At 30.8% G+C, this 13,240-nt stretch overlaps 1 protein-coding gene across 1 annotated transcript; it reads left to right on the top strand.

The window, feature by feature from the left end:
• The first annotated feature begins 9,522 nt into the window (after nucleotides 1-9,522).
• On the top strand, nucleotides 9,523-12,968 carry LOC115724084 (GDP-mannose 3,5-epimerase 1). The gene is made up of 7 exons (XM_030653539.2): nucleotides 9,523-9,741; nucleotides 10,671-11,072; nucleotides 11,360-11,453; nucleotides 11,581-11,710; nucleotides 11,805-11,937; nucleotides 12,039-12,246; nucleotides 12,589-12,968. The coding sequence occupies exons 2-7, from the start codon at nucleotides 10,675-10,677 to the stop codon at nucleotides 12,742-12,744; spliced, it is 1,119 nt and encodes a 372-aa protein (XP_030509399.1). The 5' UTR covers nucleotides 9,523-9,741; nucleotides 10,671-10,674; the 3' UTR covers nucleotides 12,745-12,968.
• The last annotated feature ends 272 nt before the right edge of the window (nucleotides 12,969-13,240 follow it).

Here is a 13,240-nt window from a genome sequence, read left to right as displayed (position 1 = left end):
TGAATAACTCCCGAAACTCTTCCCAGGTCATTCTGGTCACATCCCTGGTGAGGGATACCATCTCCCACCAAATCAGGGCATCCTCTTGAAATTGAAATGTGGCACATGCCACTCTATCATTTCTGACCACTCCCATGAAATTCAATATTTTCTCTATAACGGTCAACCACTGCTCAGCCTTTAAAACATCAGGGCCTCCCAGAAATACTGGAGGTGCTTGCTTCCTGAACCTCTCATACAAAGGCTCCATGCGGTTACCAGCAACATGTTGCTCAGCTGGCACCGCAGGGGCTGCAGGAACCGCAACAGGCGGTTGCAGGAGAGGCTCAACAGGAGCATCCCGTTGCCCGAGTCGTCGAATCTCTTCTTCTTGTTGCTCAATTCTAGTTTGCATCTCAGCAAACCTTTGTTCCCAATCAACCGGGGCTTGAGGTGGATTCTCCTGTCCACCTCTCGGAACACGACCGCGGCCTCTACCGCGTCCACGGGGGTTTTGGGGATTTCTACCACCCCGACCACATCCGGTCTCAACCAACTCACCCTGCCTTCTAACGTTTCGCTGGTCGTCCATTATTTAGGACTTAGCTTGCGAACCCACAAGGCACGTAGGTCAGACAGTGGTCAAAATATTTTCAGGACCGCAATTAATATTTAAAACATCTTATTTAATCATATATACAGCACAACATATCTTAAAACAGTTTGCAAAAAGAAATAAAGCTTACGGAACCGTGAGTTGAACTCGACACTGGCCTTGATTGTACATATCTTAACGGTCTTCAGTGGACAACCCGGTGGCTCTGATACCAAACTGTAACGCCCGTATTTTATAATAATAAATCCGAAAATCAAATTTAATAATTTATATATTAATAATCATATGGATCGGGATCCCGAGTATCAAAATACAAGTTAAAAGTATTTTACTAATATGTACATATATTTTTTTTTTTAAATTTAGCGGACAAGCATTCTCAAAATACAGACTCCAAAATACTAGTAAACCGAAACCCTCCAGGTTGCACTGCCGCGATATGTACAATCATGCCGAGTTCCGCCTCACTGTTCCTCCAGCTTTGCTTTTCCTTTACCTACACAAGGTAGCAAACTGATGAGTCAACAGACTCAGTAAGATATGCAAGAAATATATAAAAGTAGCACGCTGCCAGCTTTATGATTAAGCTGCCCTGAGCTTAACAACGAAGCTCACCAAATGATTAAGAACGTTCTTAAGGGTATTACGACTACTATACCAAATGCACTAAAGTACCAACTCTGTACTTGTGTTGGTAGAGCCCTAACTGTACTCCCGGGAATTACTAATTGTTGTACCACGAACACAACGTACCCTGGGTACTCGTGTTGGTAACACCATAACCACATTAACACGCAATACTATACTAACACTCTAATAATCATTTTATGTTATTGCTAGTAGTATAACATTCAAAATAAACATATACATTCATATATATATATTCTTACGCTATCTTACCTCGTTCTGTGCTCAAGTGTGCCGGTCATCCTGAGTGGAAGTGCAGCTCGACGTTTTACAGGGCCCTAAACCATAATGTTCAAAATCCGATGAGAGACTCGCTAAAACACTTATCGGGGATTTAAAATAGAAACTAAACTTAACCCTATCGATAAATAGGATGCCAATACCCTAAATTACTTAAAAACGGGAAAAACTAGGGTTCGGGAAAAATTCCCAACCGGTAGGCCGGTTCCCAACCGGAACCCCAGTTCCTGGGTACCAACCGGTCGACCGGTTCTACGGGTCCCCCAGAACCGGTCGACCGATTCTGTGCTGGGAACCCTAAAACCGTTCCCCTCAACTCCAATCAACCCCAAACTTCACAATAACTTCCAGAACACCTGTATGCATCATAATAAACCAACTCCAAGCAACAGAACTCAACAAATCAAACAAAACCCCCAATCCACCATTAGAGCTCCAACTTAAGCTCTAAAACTCAAATTCCAACCAAACACTAAAATAACAAATCAATTCAGCTTAGAGTAGCTTAGATAATCACCATACAACTTCCAGATTATAACCTCAAACAATAAATATCATCACAGAACCAAATTTCACAAATTCAAACCTAAAAACTCTATATTAACAAAATAAAAAGCAAAGAGGAAAAGCAAGAGATGCTACCTTAAATTGAAGCACTCAAATTCCTCTGAATTCACAGAATTAAGCTGAAAAGAAATCCACACTTCAGCTGGACTCTTGGTGGTTCGAAAGAAAGGAAGAAGGAGAGAAAAAAATTGAGAAAAAGATGAAGTTCTAGCTTTTTCCTAGGTAATTTCAGCAAAAGAAAAAAAAAGAATTGTCTAACCTTGCTAGAACTTAGAGAATCACAGCAATGAATTCTCTCTTCCTTTGCTATGCTTGAAGGTTAATAGAGAAGGAAAGGAAGACCTAGGAAAAATCTAGGTTTCTCTCAAATTTTCCATTAATGACAAAAGGGTTCAACTTTTCTATTTTTTTTTAAAAACAATACTAAACTAAATAATCAGCATATAATTGCATAAAAGACAAAATACTAATTAAGTCCAAAAGACCACTATACCCCTCCAACTATTTACCAAATAACTAATAACCCACAAGGGTAATTCGGTCAATATTAAACCTGAAAATTCAATACTTAGCAAAATACCCCGAACAAATAACATACAACAAAATATAACATATGACTCTCTGAAGGCCCCAACGCCGCGTTCCACAGCTTTCGAACACCACACAGAAATTAGATAAATAACATAAAATAGCATAATAACCTAAATGATATTAAATATATTCCCAAAATTTACATTTCATAATTATTAACTAATCTCATACATAAACCTTAAATAATTCAAGATATTAACCATTAACCATAAGCGGTCTTTACACTGAGTGTGTTGTAAATGGAGTTAGATTTTTGTGTCTTAATAGGGACGAGAATATGAAAACTCAAAATAGTGTTGATTCTGTAGTTGGAGTTGAAGATAAAACTGATTATGGCCAATTAGAAGAAGTTACCGTGATGTCATATCTTAGTGGATGTTCTGTTGTATTATTTAAGTGTAAATGGTTTGCACTAGTTGACCCTTAGAGAGCTTGAAGTCTGAACAAAACATAATTAGTATCAATACTAGTTTTGAAGGATTCAAAGATAATAAATTTATTTTGGCATCTCCAACTAACCAAATTTTCTTCATTGATGATCTCAAAAATAAATTTGTCTGGAAAGTCATCCAAGAAGTTCATCATCGAAATGTATGGGATATTCTACAAATTGAAGAACATTTAGAGGATATTGAAGTAGATGTTATGCATGATACAATTTCATTTGATTTCCAAATGTTTGTTGATCTTGGTCCATTTCCAGAATTTAACTTTCAATGTATAGGAGATCCAATAGAGTTTGTAGATATAGAAAATAATCCACCCAATGAAGAGGACATGGATGAAGTGGAGGAGGAAGACATAGATGAAGTAGATGGATGAGGAGATGGAAGAAGTAGTGGAGGAAGACAAAGAAGAAGCAGAGGATGAAGATGAAAATGACAATGGGCACAACGTTAAAATTAATAATTTAGAAGAAATTTATAATGATGATGATTATTATAGTGATGAATAAGTAGTAATTTATTGTATATATATCATTAATTGATATTTTATTACATTGTGACATTAATATTATTACAAAATTTTTACTACTTATATTTCTCAAATATAACAGATGTTGCTAGTTCTCAAGGGGGTGATAGAGGAAGTGATCCTCCTCTTAGTGCGACAAATATTGACTGACTGTGTGTGAGGTTATATAATTTAAAATATTTAACTTATGTTATTAATATTTGTGTGAATGTACTAACTTATGAATATTTAAACATGACAGTAACTCCTCCAAAGAAACGTGAACCCCATAAGGGATTAAGCACAAGAGAAAAGCAAAAAAGCCTTAAACGTCCACTACTTATCGAGTGGGACATCAAAGAAAAAACACACAAGGAGGTAGGTCCGTACGTTTCAAATTTTTTGAGAAATTTAAGATTACTCGTATGACAGTACACAGATCCAAACTACAAAAATTGAGCACAATCACCAGACTCTGAGAAGAGGAGGGTATTTTTTAGAGTAGAGATGAATTATTTTTAGAGTTAAATTGATTCTCGTTAATTATTTATAACATTAACTAATGAAATTTGTTTTATAGAACAATCTTTTCGATATCGGTCGAGAAAGATATGGAAAAGATTATCTTCTTAACAGGCATTGATAAATCTTGTGCCAAAAAATATTGTGAATTCAAACATGAACTCAAAGAATACTTGGAAACTAATGGTCCTGCAACTCCATATGCTGGGTGCACTATAGACCAATAGAAAAAGGCCATCACATTTTTTAAACAACCTGAAGTGAAGGTATCTTAGTTTTATTCAACCCCAATTGAATTTTTATCAAACCATTTTAATTTCACATATTAATATTTCTATATTTATTTTTGATAGAAACGCTCACAGATCAGTGTAGCAAATAGGAAAAAACTTAAAGGAGTTGAGCCATGAAGGATCTCAATCTATACATGCTTTATGTTATAAAAGAGTATGATTAATTTATAATATAATTATCATATTTGTGTTTTGTTGTTATTACTTTGAATAATAATAATAATAAAAATATCTGTCACAGTGATCTAGAGTCTGGGCGATTGGCATCGATCCCAAATACTTGACAGACCACTCACTGTAAGCAGGGCAAATGATGGGCGATTGACACTGCTAAAGAGACATTGGTATGTTTTAAGCAATATTATCTTCTTTATATTATGTCTAAATAAATTTTATAATTAATTTACATATTATTTTGTGATAGGAGAAAATGGCTACCATACGTGAGACACAACAAACACAGTTCACCTAAATTACTAAAGAGCGAGGAAATGTCATCAAATCAGAAGACAAATATCTATCACTTGTCCAAATTGTTTTTAGAACACATCGTGGTCACCAAAAAAGTTACGAGCGTCTAATTAGCACAAGAGAGATGCCAGCACCACTTAGGTTTACCCAACCTTCTCCACCTCAGGCTGGTATATATGTTGGAGCTGATATCATAGCTGATATGCAGGAGCGAATTAGACAGTTGGAGGAACTGGTTAGGGAAAATTGTAAAATGATAGTTTTCTTGAAGCTTATGTTCTCAGTAAAATATTATATCGAGGATAATGTCCTCAGTATAAATGAGTTAGTTAGGCCAAAATGAAAGACAACTACCGAGAACGTATCTAACTTTTGTTGACAACATTTGTTCTCAGTATAGTCTTTAACGAGAACATCATCATTGTCCTTGATAGAAAATAATTTTTAACGACGAGTCTCTAACGATGACTTTTTAACGAGGACATGTCCTTGTTATATGGTTTTACCGAGGACATTTGTCCTTACTATAAACCCTATTTTTGTAGTGACAAGTGTAAATTTTAGATTTTTTTAATCTAATATAATTCGCACAAGTGTGGATATTTATACTTTGCAGATTGAATTTGATTAAATTGTGCAGATTGAATTAAATTAACTATTTTATGAACAACTTTATTATAAAATTTAAAATATCAATATAATAATAAATTTTTGAAAACCTTTCTAAAATATTAAAAAAAATTAATGCAATTGGATTCTTTAAATATTAATAGATATTTACTTAGAACATATGATGGTAGTGTTTAAAATTTGTGACTATTTGGTCAAAGATTCCAAAATGCTTGTATGATTCATTATTGAGTATTCTAATCATAAAAGGCTTTACAAGTTGAGTTTTTAAAATGACCCCACGTGATTAAAACAAAATTTAGGATGTTTATTATAGTCGTGAATTATTAGTTGTATGGCAGCCTTACTAAATTTATGTAATAAACAAATGATTAGTAGTACGGCGGCTAATCATGTTTGGATAAATATAATTTTTTTTTTTTTGGTAACTAATATATTTAACAATGTCTTTTTTAATTATTTTTTTTAACATGAAATTTACGGTACAACACATTTTTGTGTTGTATTCGTACATTACCTTTTTAAAAAACATATGAGCCTATTCTTTTCTTTCGTTTGTCACAGTATTCACAATAGTCACGCATCTTATTTGTTAACTTTTAAAATTGAATAATTTACAGTAATAAAATAAAATTTAAATCACACTATAAATAATAACTATTTTTAGTGACAAATCTTTAGTTACAACATAAAAAAAGACTTTTGGTTACAACAAAAAACTACTTGTGACTAAAACATAGTATTTAAATACTAGTTGTCACTAATTTACTTTTAATCACAACAAGTATTGTGAATAAAACCACATTTAATTACAACAAATTGTAATCTTTGTGACTAATACATTTAGCCACGAACCTTTTAGTCACAACATAAGAATGATAATTAATAATTAGTCACAACTTTTTTACTTTTAATCTCAAGTTTTATTATGACTAAAAGTAAGAATTTTTGTATCAGTTTTTTCTATAAATATGTAATAATAAAAAAGAATATTATTATAAGGTACTAAGGTGCTTAGTAAGGCCGAACTTGAAATTTAGTGGGTAAAATAAATATATTTGAGCCTTATGATATTTTTCAAAATTAGTAAGAAAATATGTATTTTTAAAAGAATAATATTTTTTAAGTCTATAAACTAAGTAAACTCTAGGTAATAGGTATAGTCATAGACCGTTTATGCCGAAGATCGAGCGTCTTCTAAGCATATCACTATGAGGTGACATCTTATAATTAGTTATCGGTTCTTTATAATTTTTATTACAATAAAATATATATAAGACCCGATATTAAATTAAGCTAATAGTAATATTACATATCACAATAGTATTAGACACTAAAAATACCTTTAGCATTTCTAAAAAAATAATAATAATAATAAAACAACAAAAGCACACAAGCAATAAATTGAACTCTGTTTTCCACAATTTAACCTACTCAGAATTTAAGCCACTAAGGCTAGCTTAGTGGTGAGGGAGGGATGGGAAAAAGGGAGAGGTCATGAGTTCGAACTTAGGACCTTAAAGCTATTAAGCTATTAAATAATTGTGAAATACCATTACGCTACACTCAAAAAAAAAAACGAGAAAATTACACTCTATACCCTTTTTATATTGTCCTCTTTTATTTTTACCTTCTTTTTTAAAGTCTATCATTTTTACTTCTTTTTTTAAATATTGTACCAATTTCGCCCATGTCACTTCAAGATACTCTCTATCTTATATCAGGGTATTTTGGGTATAATACATATAAAAAGAGGTATGTTTCAAATACACATAAAATTAAGGGTAAATTTGATTAATTGATTAATAAAAGAGGCATTTTTCAACCTACTCAAAATTTTTTTAAAACTGAGAAGTTAATTTTTACTACAATAAATATTGCATGAAAAAAAAATAGAAAAACATATCTATGGTATGTTTTTGGGAGAGTGATGTACCCACAGTGAGTGGTACAACACAAAAGTATGCTGTAGTACCGTAACTATATATCTTCTTCTTTTGAACAAATATATTTAACTATTTTTTTAACAATAATCATATTATATATAGCTATTTAACTATGTTTTTGGTTAAGCAAAAAAAAAAAAAAAAAAAACAACTATGTTTTTTTGAGCAAGCATATTTAACTACGTTAATCACATGCCTATTTGTTTTTAATATGGAACCCACGTGAATATCTGAGAGTAAGTAAAATAAAATAAAAAAAGTAAGTAAACCTCGTCAGTAGCAAGGAATCTTGAACCAAGATGATTAATAAAATATTGATTAAAAAAAACTAATATTACTAAAGATAAGTTATGCAGGAATTAAGGGTGATAAAGCTTGGTAACATTTAATTTAATCCGATTGAATTGAACTGATTTAATTTAATTTAATTATAAAATATTGAATATTTAATTACAATTGAATTGGATTAGATATTAAAAGTTAGATTCTAAATGAATTTGATCGATTATTCGATATCAATCTCAAACTGATCTCAGGTGATTTCTCCCGTGGTTTCCATGTGGATTGCTATACGGATTTTGGTTGCGATTTAGGTTGCTCCGTAATTTGCAATAGAGCTTTCTATGTAGAACTCCGTAAAAATGTAAAAAAAAAAAAGTTTTGAAGTGTAAAAATGAAACAATATTAAAAAATATAATATATATTAATTATATTTTTATTGGATTTTTTATGGGTTATTTTTAACATTTATTGTTTTGTGTATTTGTTTTCATAATGTTTTGTTTTATTTATTATTTAGTTATGTTGTTGCTTTAATTATTTTAAATTTTTAGCTGTATTACACTTGTAAAGATTGTATTTTTGGAGTATTAAACTTAAATAAATAGTGATATTTAGTTTATGTATTTTTTTTTTATATTTTTAAATTAATATTAAATTTTAAGTGTGTAATTGGATATTTAATTAAAAAATCGATCCAATTCCCAATTAGTAATTAGATTGGATTTTGAAGTTTAATTGAATTGAATCTAATGATGATTTTTTGAATCTAATTACTAATTAGATTGGATCGGATGATGATGAAAAAAAAATGTTAGATTTAGATGAATGCCCACCTATCAAATATATTATATATTTCGAACTAATCAAATAATATTATATATTATCTCATTTAAGTATTACAATTTAATATTTTCTTGCGCTTATCAGGTATTATCATAGGTACACTTATATTAAAAGTTTCGGGAAATAGGATTCAGATCTCTTATTTAGTTTTTTTCCCACTTATTTTCACAAATATGTCATTTTTCTTCCCACTTAATCAGTCTCCCAACATATTATGCCAACTAATTATAAGAAATTAAACTAACAAAAATCAAGCCAAATAAGTTTTATAGTATTGAAAATTAATTATTAAATAACATAATTAAGCCGCTTCATAATTATTAAGTTCAATAACATTTTTAAAATTTAGTAATTAGACTTTATCAAAAAAATAAAATAAATAGTAATTTGAATTCCAAATTTGACATTCATTATTCTATCTAAAATTCGATTTTTCTACTCTTATTAAATTGGTCATTACAGCGTATTGAAATTATTATTTTCTGATAAATAAAGACGTAAGTTTGTTTAATGATCAATTTTTATACAAACAAAAGAAGGGCACTACTAAGGCCCACAAAATTACCTAATTTATTTCAAATTTAAAATATGTCATTAAGGATGGTTAGCAACCTAAATCACAAACATAACATAATGAGATTCCTTGTATGTTCATCATATATGTTTTTCACAATTATAAAGGTATTTCTGAAAAGATTTATTGTTTTAATTTAAATATAAATTAGCTAATTAATATTCTATATATAAATAAAATTATATTTATATATTTTGTATGGATCTCCTAGCTAGGTTCCCATATGCAAGTTAATATTAGTTTATTAATTTGATTAGTACTTATTTGATGAATATTCCCACCAAATCATAATAATAATAGCAATAAGGCAAATAATTAAAATATATTAATTAATTAAGAGGCCATAATTGATAATTCAGCTAAGTTATGCTCAGCTTGCTTCTCTATTTATAACGATTCTTCCTTCTAAGTTTTCTAAGTTAAGATCTGTTCTTAAGCTTTATTTCTCACTTTCCTTTATAACCTTTTTCAATCTTTTTGAGGAAATCCTCAAAAGCTTTCTGGGCACGTACTCAACTTATTTGTTTCATCAAAACCAGTTTCTGGGTATGTTGTTATATACTTATATATATGTATATATTATTTATTATATATACAAAGTATTGTTGATTTGCTTTTGTTATAATTAATTAGTTTAAAGTTGGGTTCTAAATTCTAATTATAATCTTTGTTCTATGTATCATGTTTCTACCATATAATGTTCTGTTTCGTGAATAAATCTATCCTTTTTGTTTCATAATTTATATAGTAGCTACCTTGAATAATATAAATATACATATATATATATATATGTATATATATTATAGATATGTACGGTTGATGCTAACTTGTTAAGTAAGAAGAATGTCCCCTGCTCGAAAGTTATGCACAAATGTCCATATTCTCAATAAGAAAAATGAAGGAAATCTATATATTATATATATATATATATACACATATTTATAGTAATAATACATTTCCATTGTACTACACATATTGTTCTTTTTTTTTTAAAAAAAAAATATATATTATTATAATTGTTTCATCTTAAATTTGATGATTCCATTGTACTAATATTGATAAAACTTCCAAAAATAAAAACTTGTTTATTTAATAGAAGGAAATAATGATCAGTAATTTTTTAATTTTTTTTTTCGAACAAAATGTTCAGTAATTATTTTGTGATTCTATTATTGTTTCTCATAGATATAGAAATAGATAATAATCTATCTCCAATTTCTCCAACTTTCCATAAAAGACAAACTATGAAAGCGCTAGCTTAAGGTTAGGTTTGTGTCTCTATCTCAGGTCTTTTATTTTTTCTATGTTAATCTAATTGGTCTAAGCTGATGGATTTTCTCTTCAATAAGAAAAGGTTGAGTGATGTGTTGTACATACAAATAATATATAACTTAATAAGCTATTGGTATGTTATGTCAAAACTCTTAAAACATCATTTTAGTAGCTAATATTTGCTTTATTGTTTGTCATTGTAGCATAATGGGAAGTAGCTATGGAGAATACACCTATGAGAACTTGGAGAGAGAGCTTTACTGGCCCTCGGAGAAGCTTCGAATTTCGATAACCGGTGCCGGTGGATTCATTGCCTCACACATTGCTAGGAGACTTAAGAGTGAAGGGCATTACATAATTGCTTCAGATTGGAAGAAAAATGAGCACATGACAGAGGACATGTTTTGCCATGAGTTCCATCTAGTTGATCTTAGAGTCATGGACAATTGTTTAAAGGTCACTAGTGGAGTTGACCATGTTTTCAACCTTGCTGCTGATATGGGTGGCATGGGCTTCATTCAGTCAAACCACTCAGTTATCATGTACAACAATACCATGATCAGCTTTAACATGCTTGAGGCTTCAAGGATCAATGGTGTTAAGAGGTACTCTTTACTTCTTCTAATTACTCTGCTTAATCTAATCCTTGGGTCTAGCTCAATCAAGGGACCAAATATAAGGTGCAGATCTCCCTACCAGCCCCAGGGCCGGCTCTGAGGTTTTCAGGGCTCAATATAAAATATGATATTTTTGTAATACAAGACCACTTATCTCTTGGGTATTTTCATTTAAAAACACCTATATATGGATTTAAAATCTTGGGGATCTTGGAATGTGCTGTTACAAAGTTAAAATAGTTTATTTAACATGATTTGTACTGATTAATTTTCAGGCTCTTCTATGCCTCTAGTGCGTGCATTTATCCCGAATTTAAACAGTTGGAAACTAATGTGAGCTTGAAGGAGGCTGATGCTTGGCCTGCAGAGGTGAAAATATTTCCACAATATCTCCAATTCCAAATACTCATTTACTTCAAAATTTTCAAAATCAAAAGAAAAATGTCATAGGATTTAGTTTATGTGTATTAATTGTTGTTATGCACAATATATATAGCCTCAAGATGCTTATGGGTTGGAGAAGCTAGCAACAGAAGAGCTATGCAAGCACTATAACAAGGACTTTGGTATTGAGTGTCGTATTGGACGATTCCACAACATTTATGGACCTTTTGGAACATGGAAAGGTGAGCTAGTGTACAACTATTATGACTATGAATATATGAAATGATAAACATTTTCATTTCATAATGTGTTGTTTCTTCTTTTTTAATTTTTTAGGAGGGAGAGAGAAGGCTCCAGCTGCATTTTGTAGAAAAACCCTTACTTCCACTGATAAGTTTGAGATGTGGGGAGATGGTCTTCAAACTAGGTCTTTCACCTTCATTGATGAATGTGTAGAAGGTGTCCTAAGGTAAATTTTATTAACAAACAAATATACATACATATATGTATAATGTTAGAATTTGATCATGATTTTGTATTAAAATTTATTTATGTATGCAATTAATGCAGATTGACAAAGTCAGATTTCCGTGAGCCAGTAAACATTGGAAGTGATGAGATGGTTAGCATGAATGAAATGGCTGAGATTGTGCTGGGTTTTGATAACAAGGACCTTCCCATTCAACACATTCCTGGCCCTGAAGGTGTCCGTGGCCGAAACTCAGACAACACTCTCATTAAAGAAAAGCTAGGCTGGGCCCCAACCATGAAGTTGAAGGTATTATAAATAATAAATATTGGTACAAATAACATATATATACAATTCAAAGTCTATTGTACTTTGCCATAAAAAATAAATAAACATAATCCTAATTTTAAAATTTTATCTTCCCTTACTCTAGTGAGTCAAGTCTGAAATCTAATCTAATCTGAAAATTCTGAAAAGAATGATAAAATCTATCATTATGCTCCATTGTACAAAGTGCTAGATCTCTAAAATAAATTTTGTTTTTATAACTCTTTACAAAATAATTTTGAAGTATAATATTGTTTTGGTGTATTCAAGGTGGAGACTAATCAAATTCTCATTGGGTATTTTGTTTTTTATTTCTTTCTAAAGGATGGGCTTAGGTTTACTTACTTTTGGATAAAGGAGCAGATTGAGAAAGAGAAAGCTAAAGGTGTTGATTTGGCAGTTTATGGGTCCTCAAAGGTGGTGGGAACTCAAGCACCTGTTCAATTGGGTTCTCTACGTGCTGCTGATGGCAAAGAGTGAATGAAGTATGAACTAAACAAAACAAAAAGCCCGAAAAAAAAAGGGAGAAAAACAAAGTCATCAAGATTTGATGTGATCAAATCAAATCCCTTCAATTCATATTGGTATTATTAAAAATACAATATTGGGTTTTGGTAGCCATTTTCATTCCTCCAGTTACCATTTTCTACATTCCTGTTTCTTTTCCTCTTTCTCATTGGCAATAAGAAAAAAGGCTTGTTTTATTGTTCCCCTTTCTTCTTCTTCTTCTTCTTTTTTTTTTATTTTGTTTTTTTTTTATTTTTTTTATTTAAGCGTTTATATATTATAACATGTTCCTCTTTCACTTTCACTATATGAATCTCATGTTAGTAATTTCATAACACAAAATTGCATCACCCCTTGAGTAAATCCGGTGCGAAAAATCTCAAAAGTAAAAAGAATGCCAAATATTAATTAATAATATCTGACTGCAAAATTGCAACAAAATAATTATGGTAGCTTGGATATCACACAT

This window comes from Cannabis sativa, chromosome 9 (assembly GCF_029168945.1).
Source record: "Cannabis sativa cultivar Pink pepper isolate KNU-18-1 chromosome 9, ASM2916894v1, whole genome shotgun sequence".
NCBI classification, from domain to species: Eukaryota; Viridiplantae; Streptophyta; class Magnoliopsida; order Rosales; family Cannabaceae; genus Cannabis; species Cannabis sativa.
This window is presented reverse-complemented; position numbering and strand designations above follow the sequence as displayed.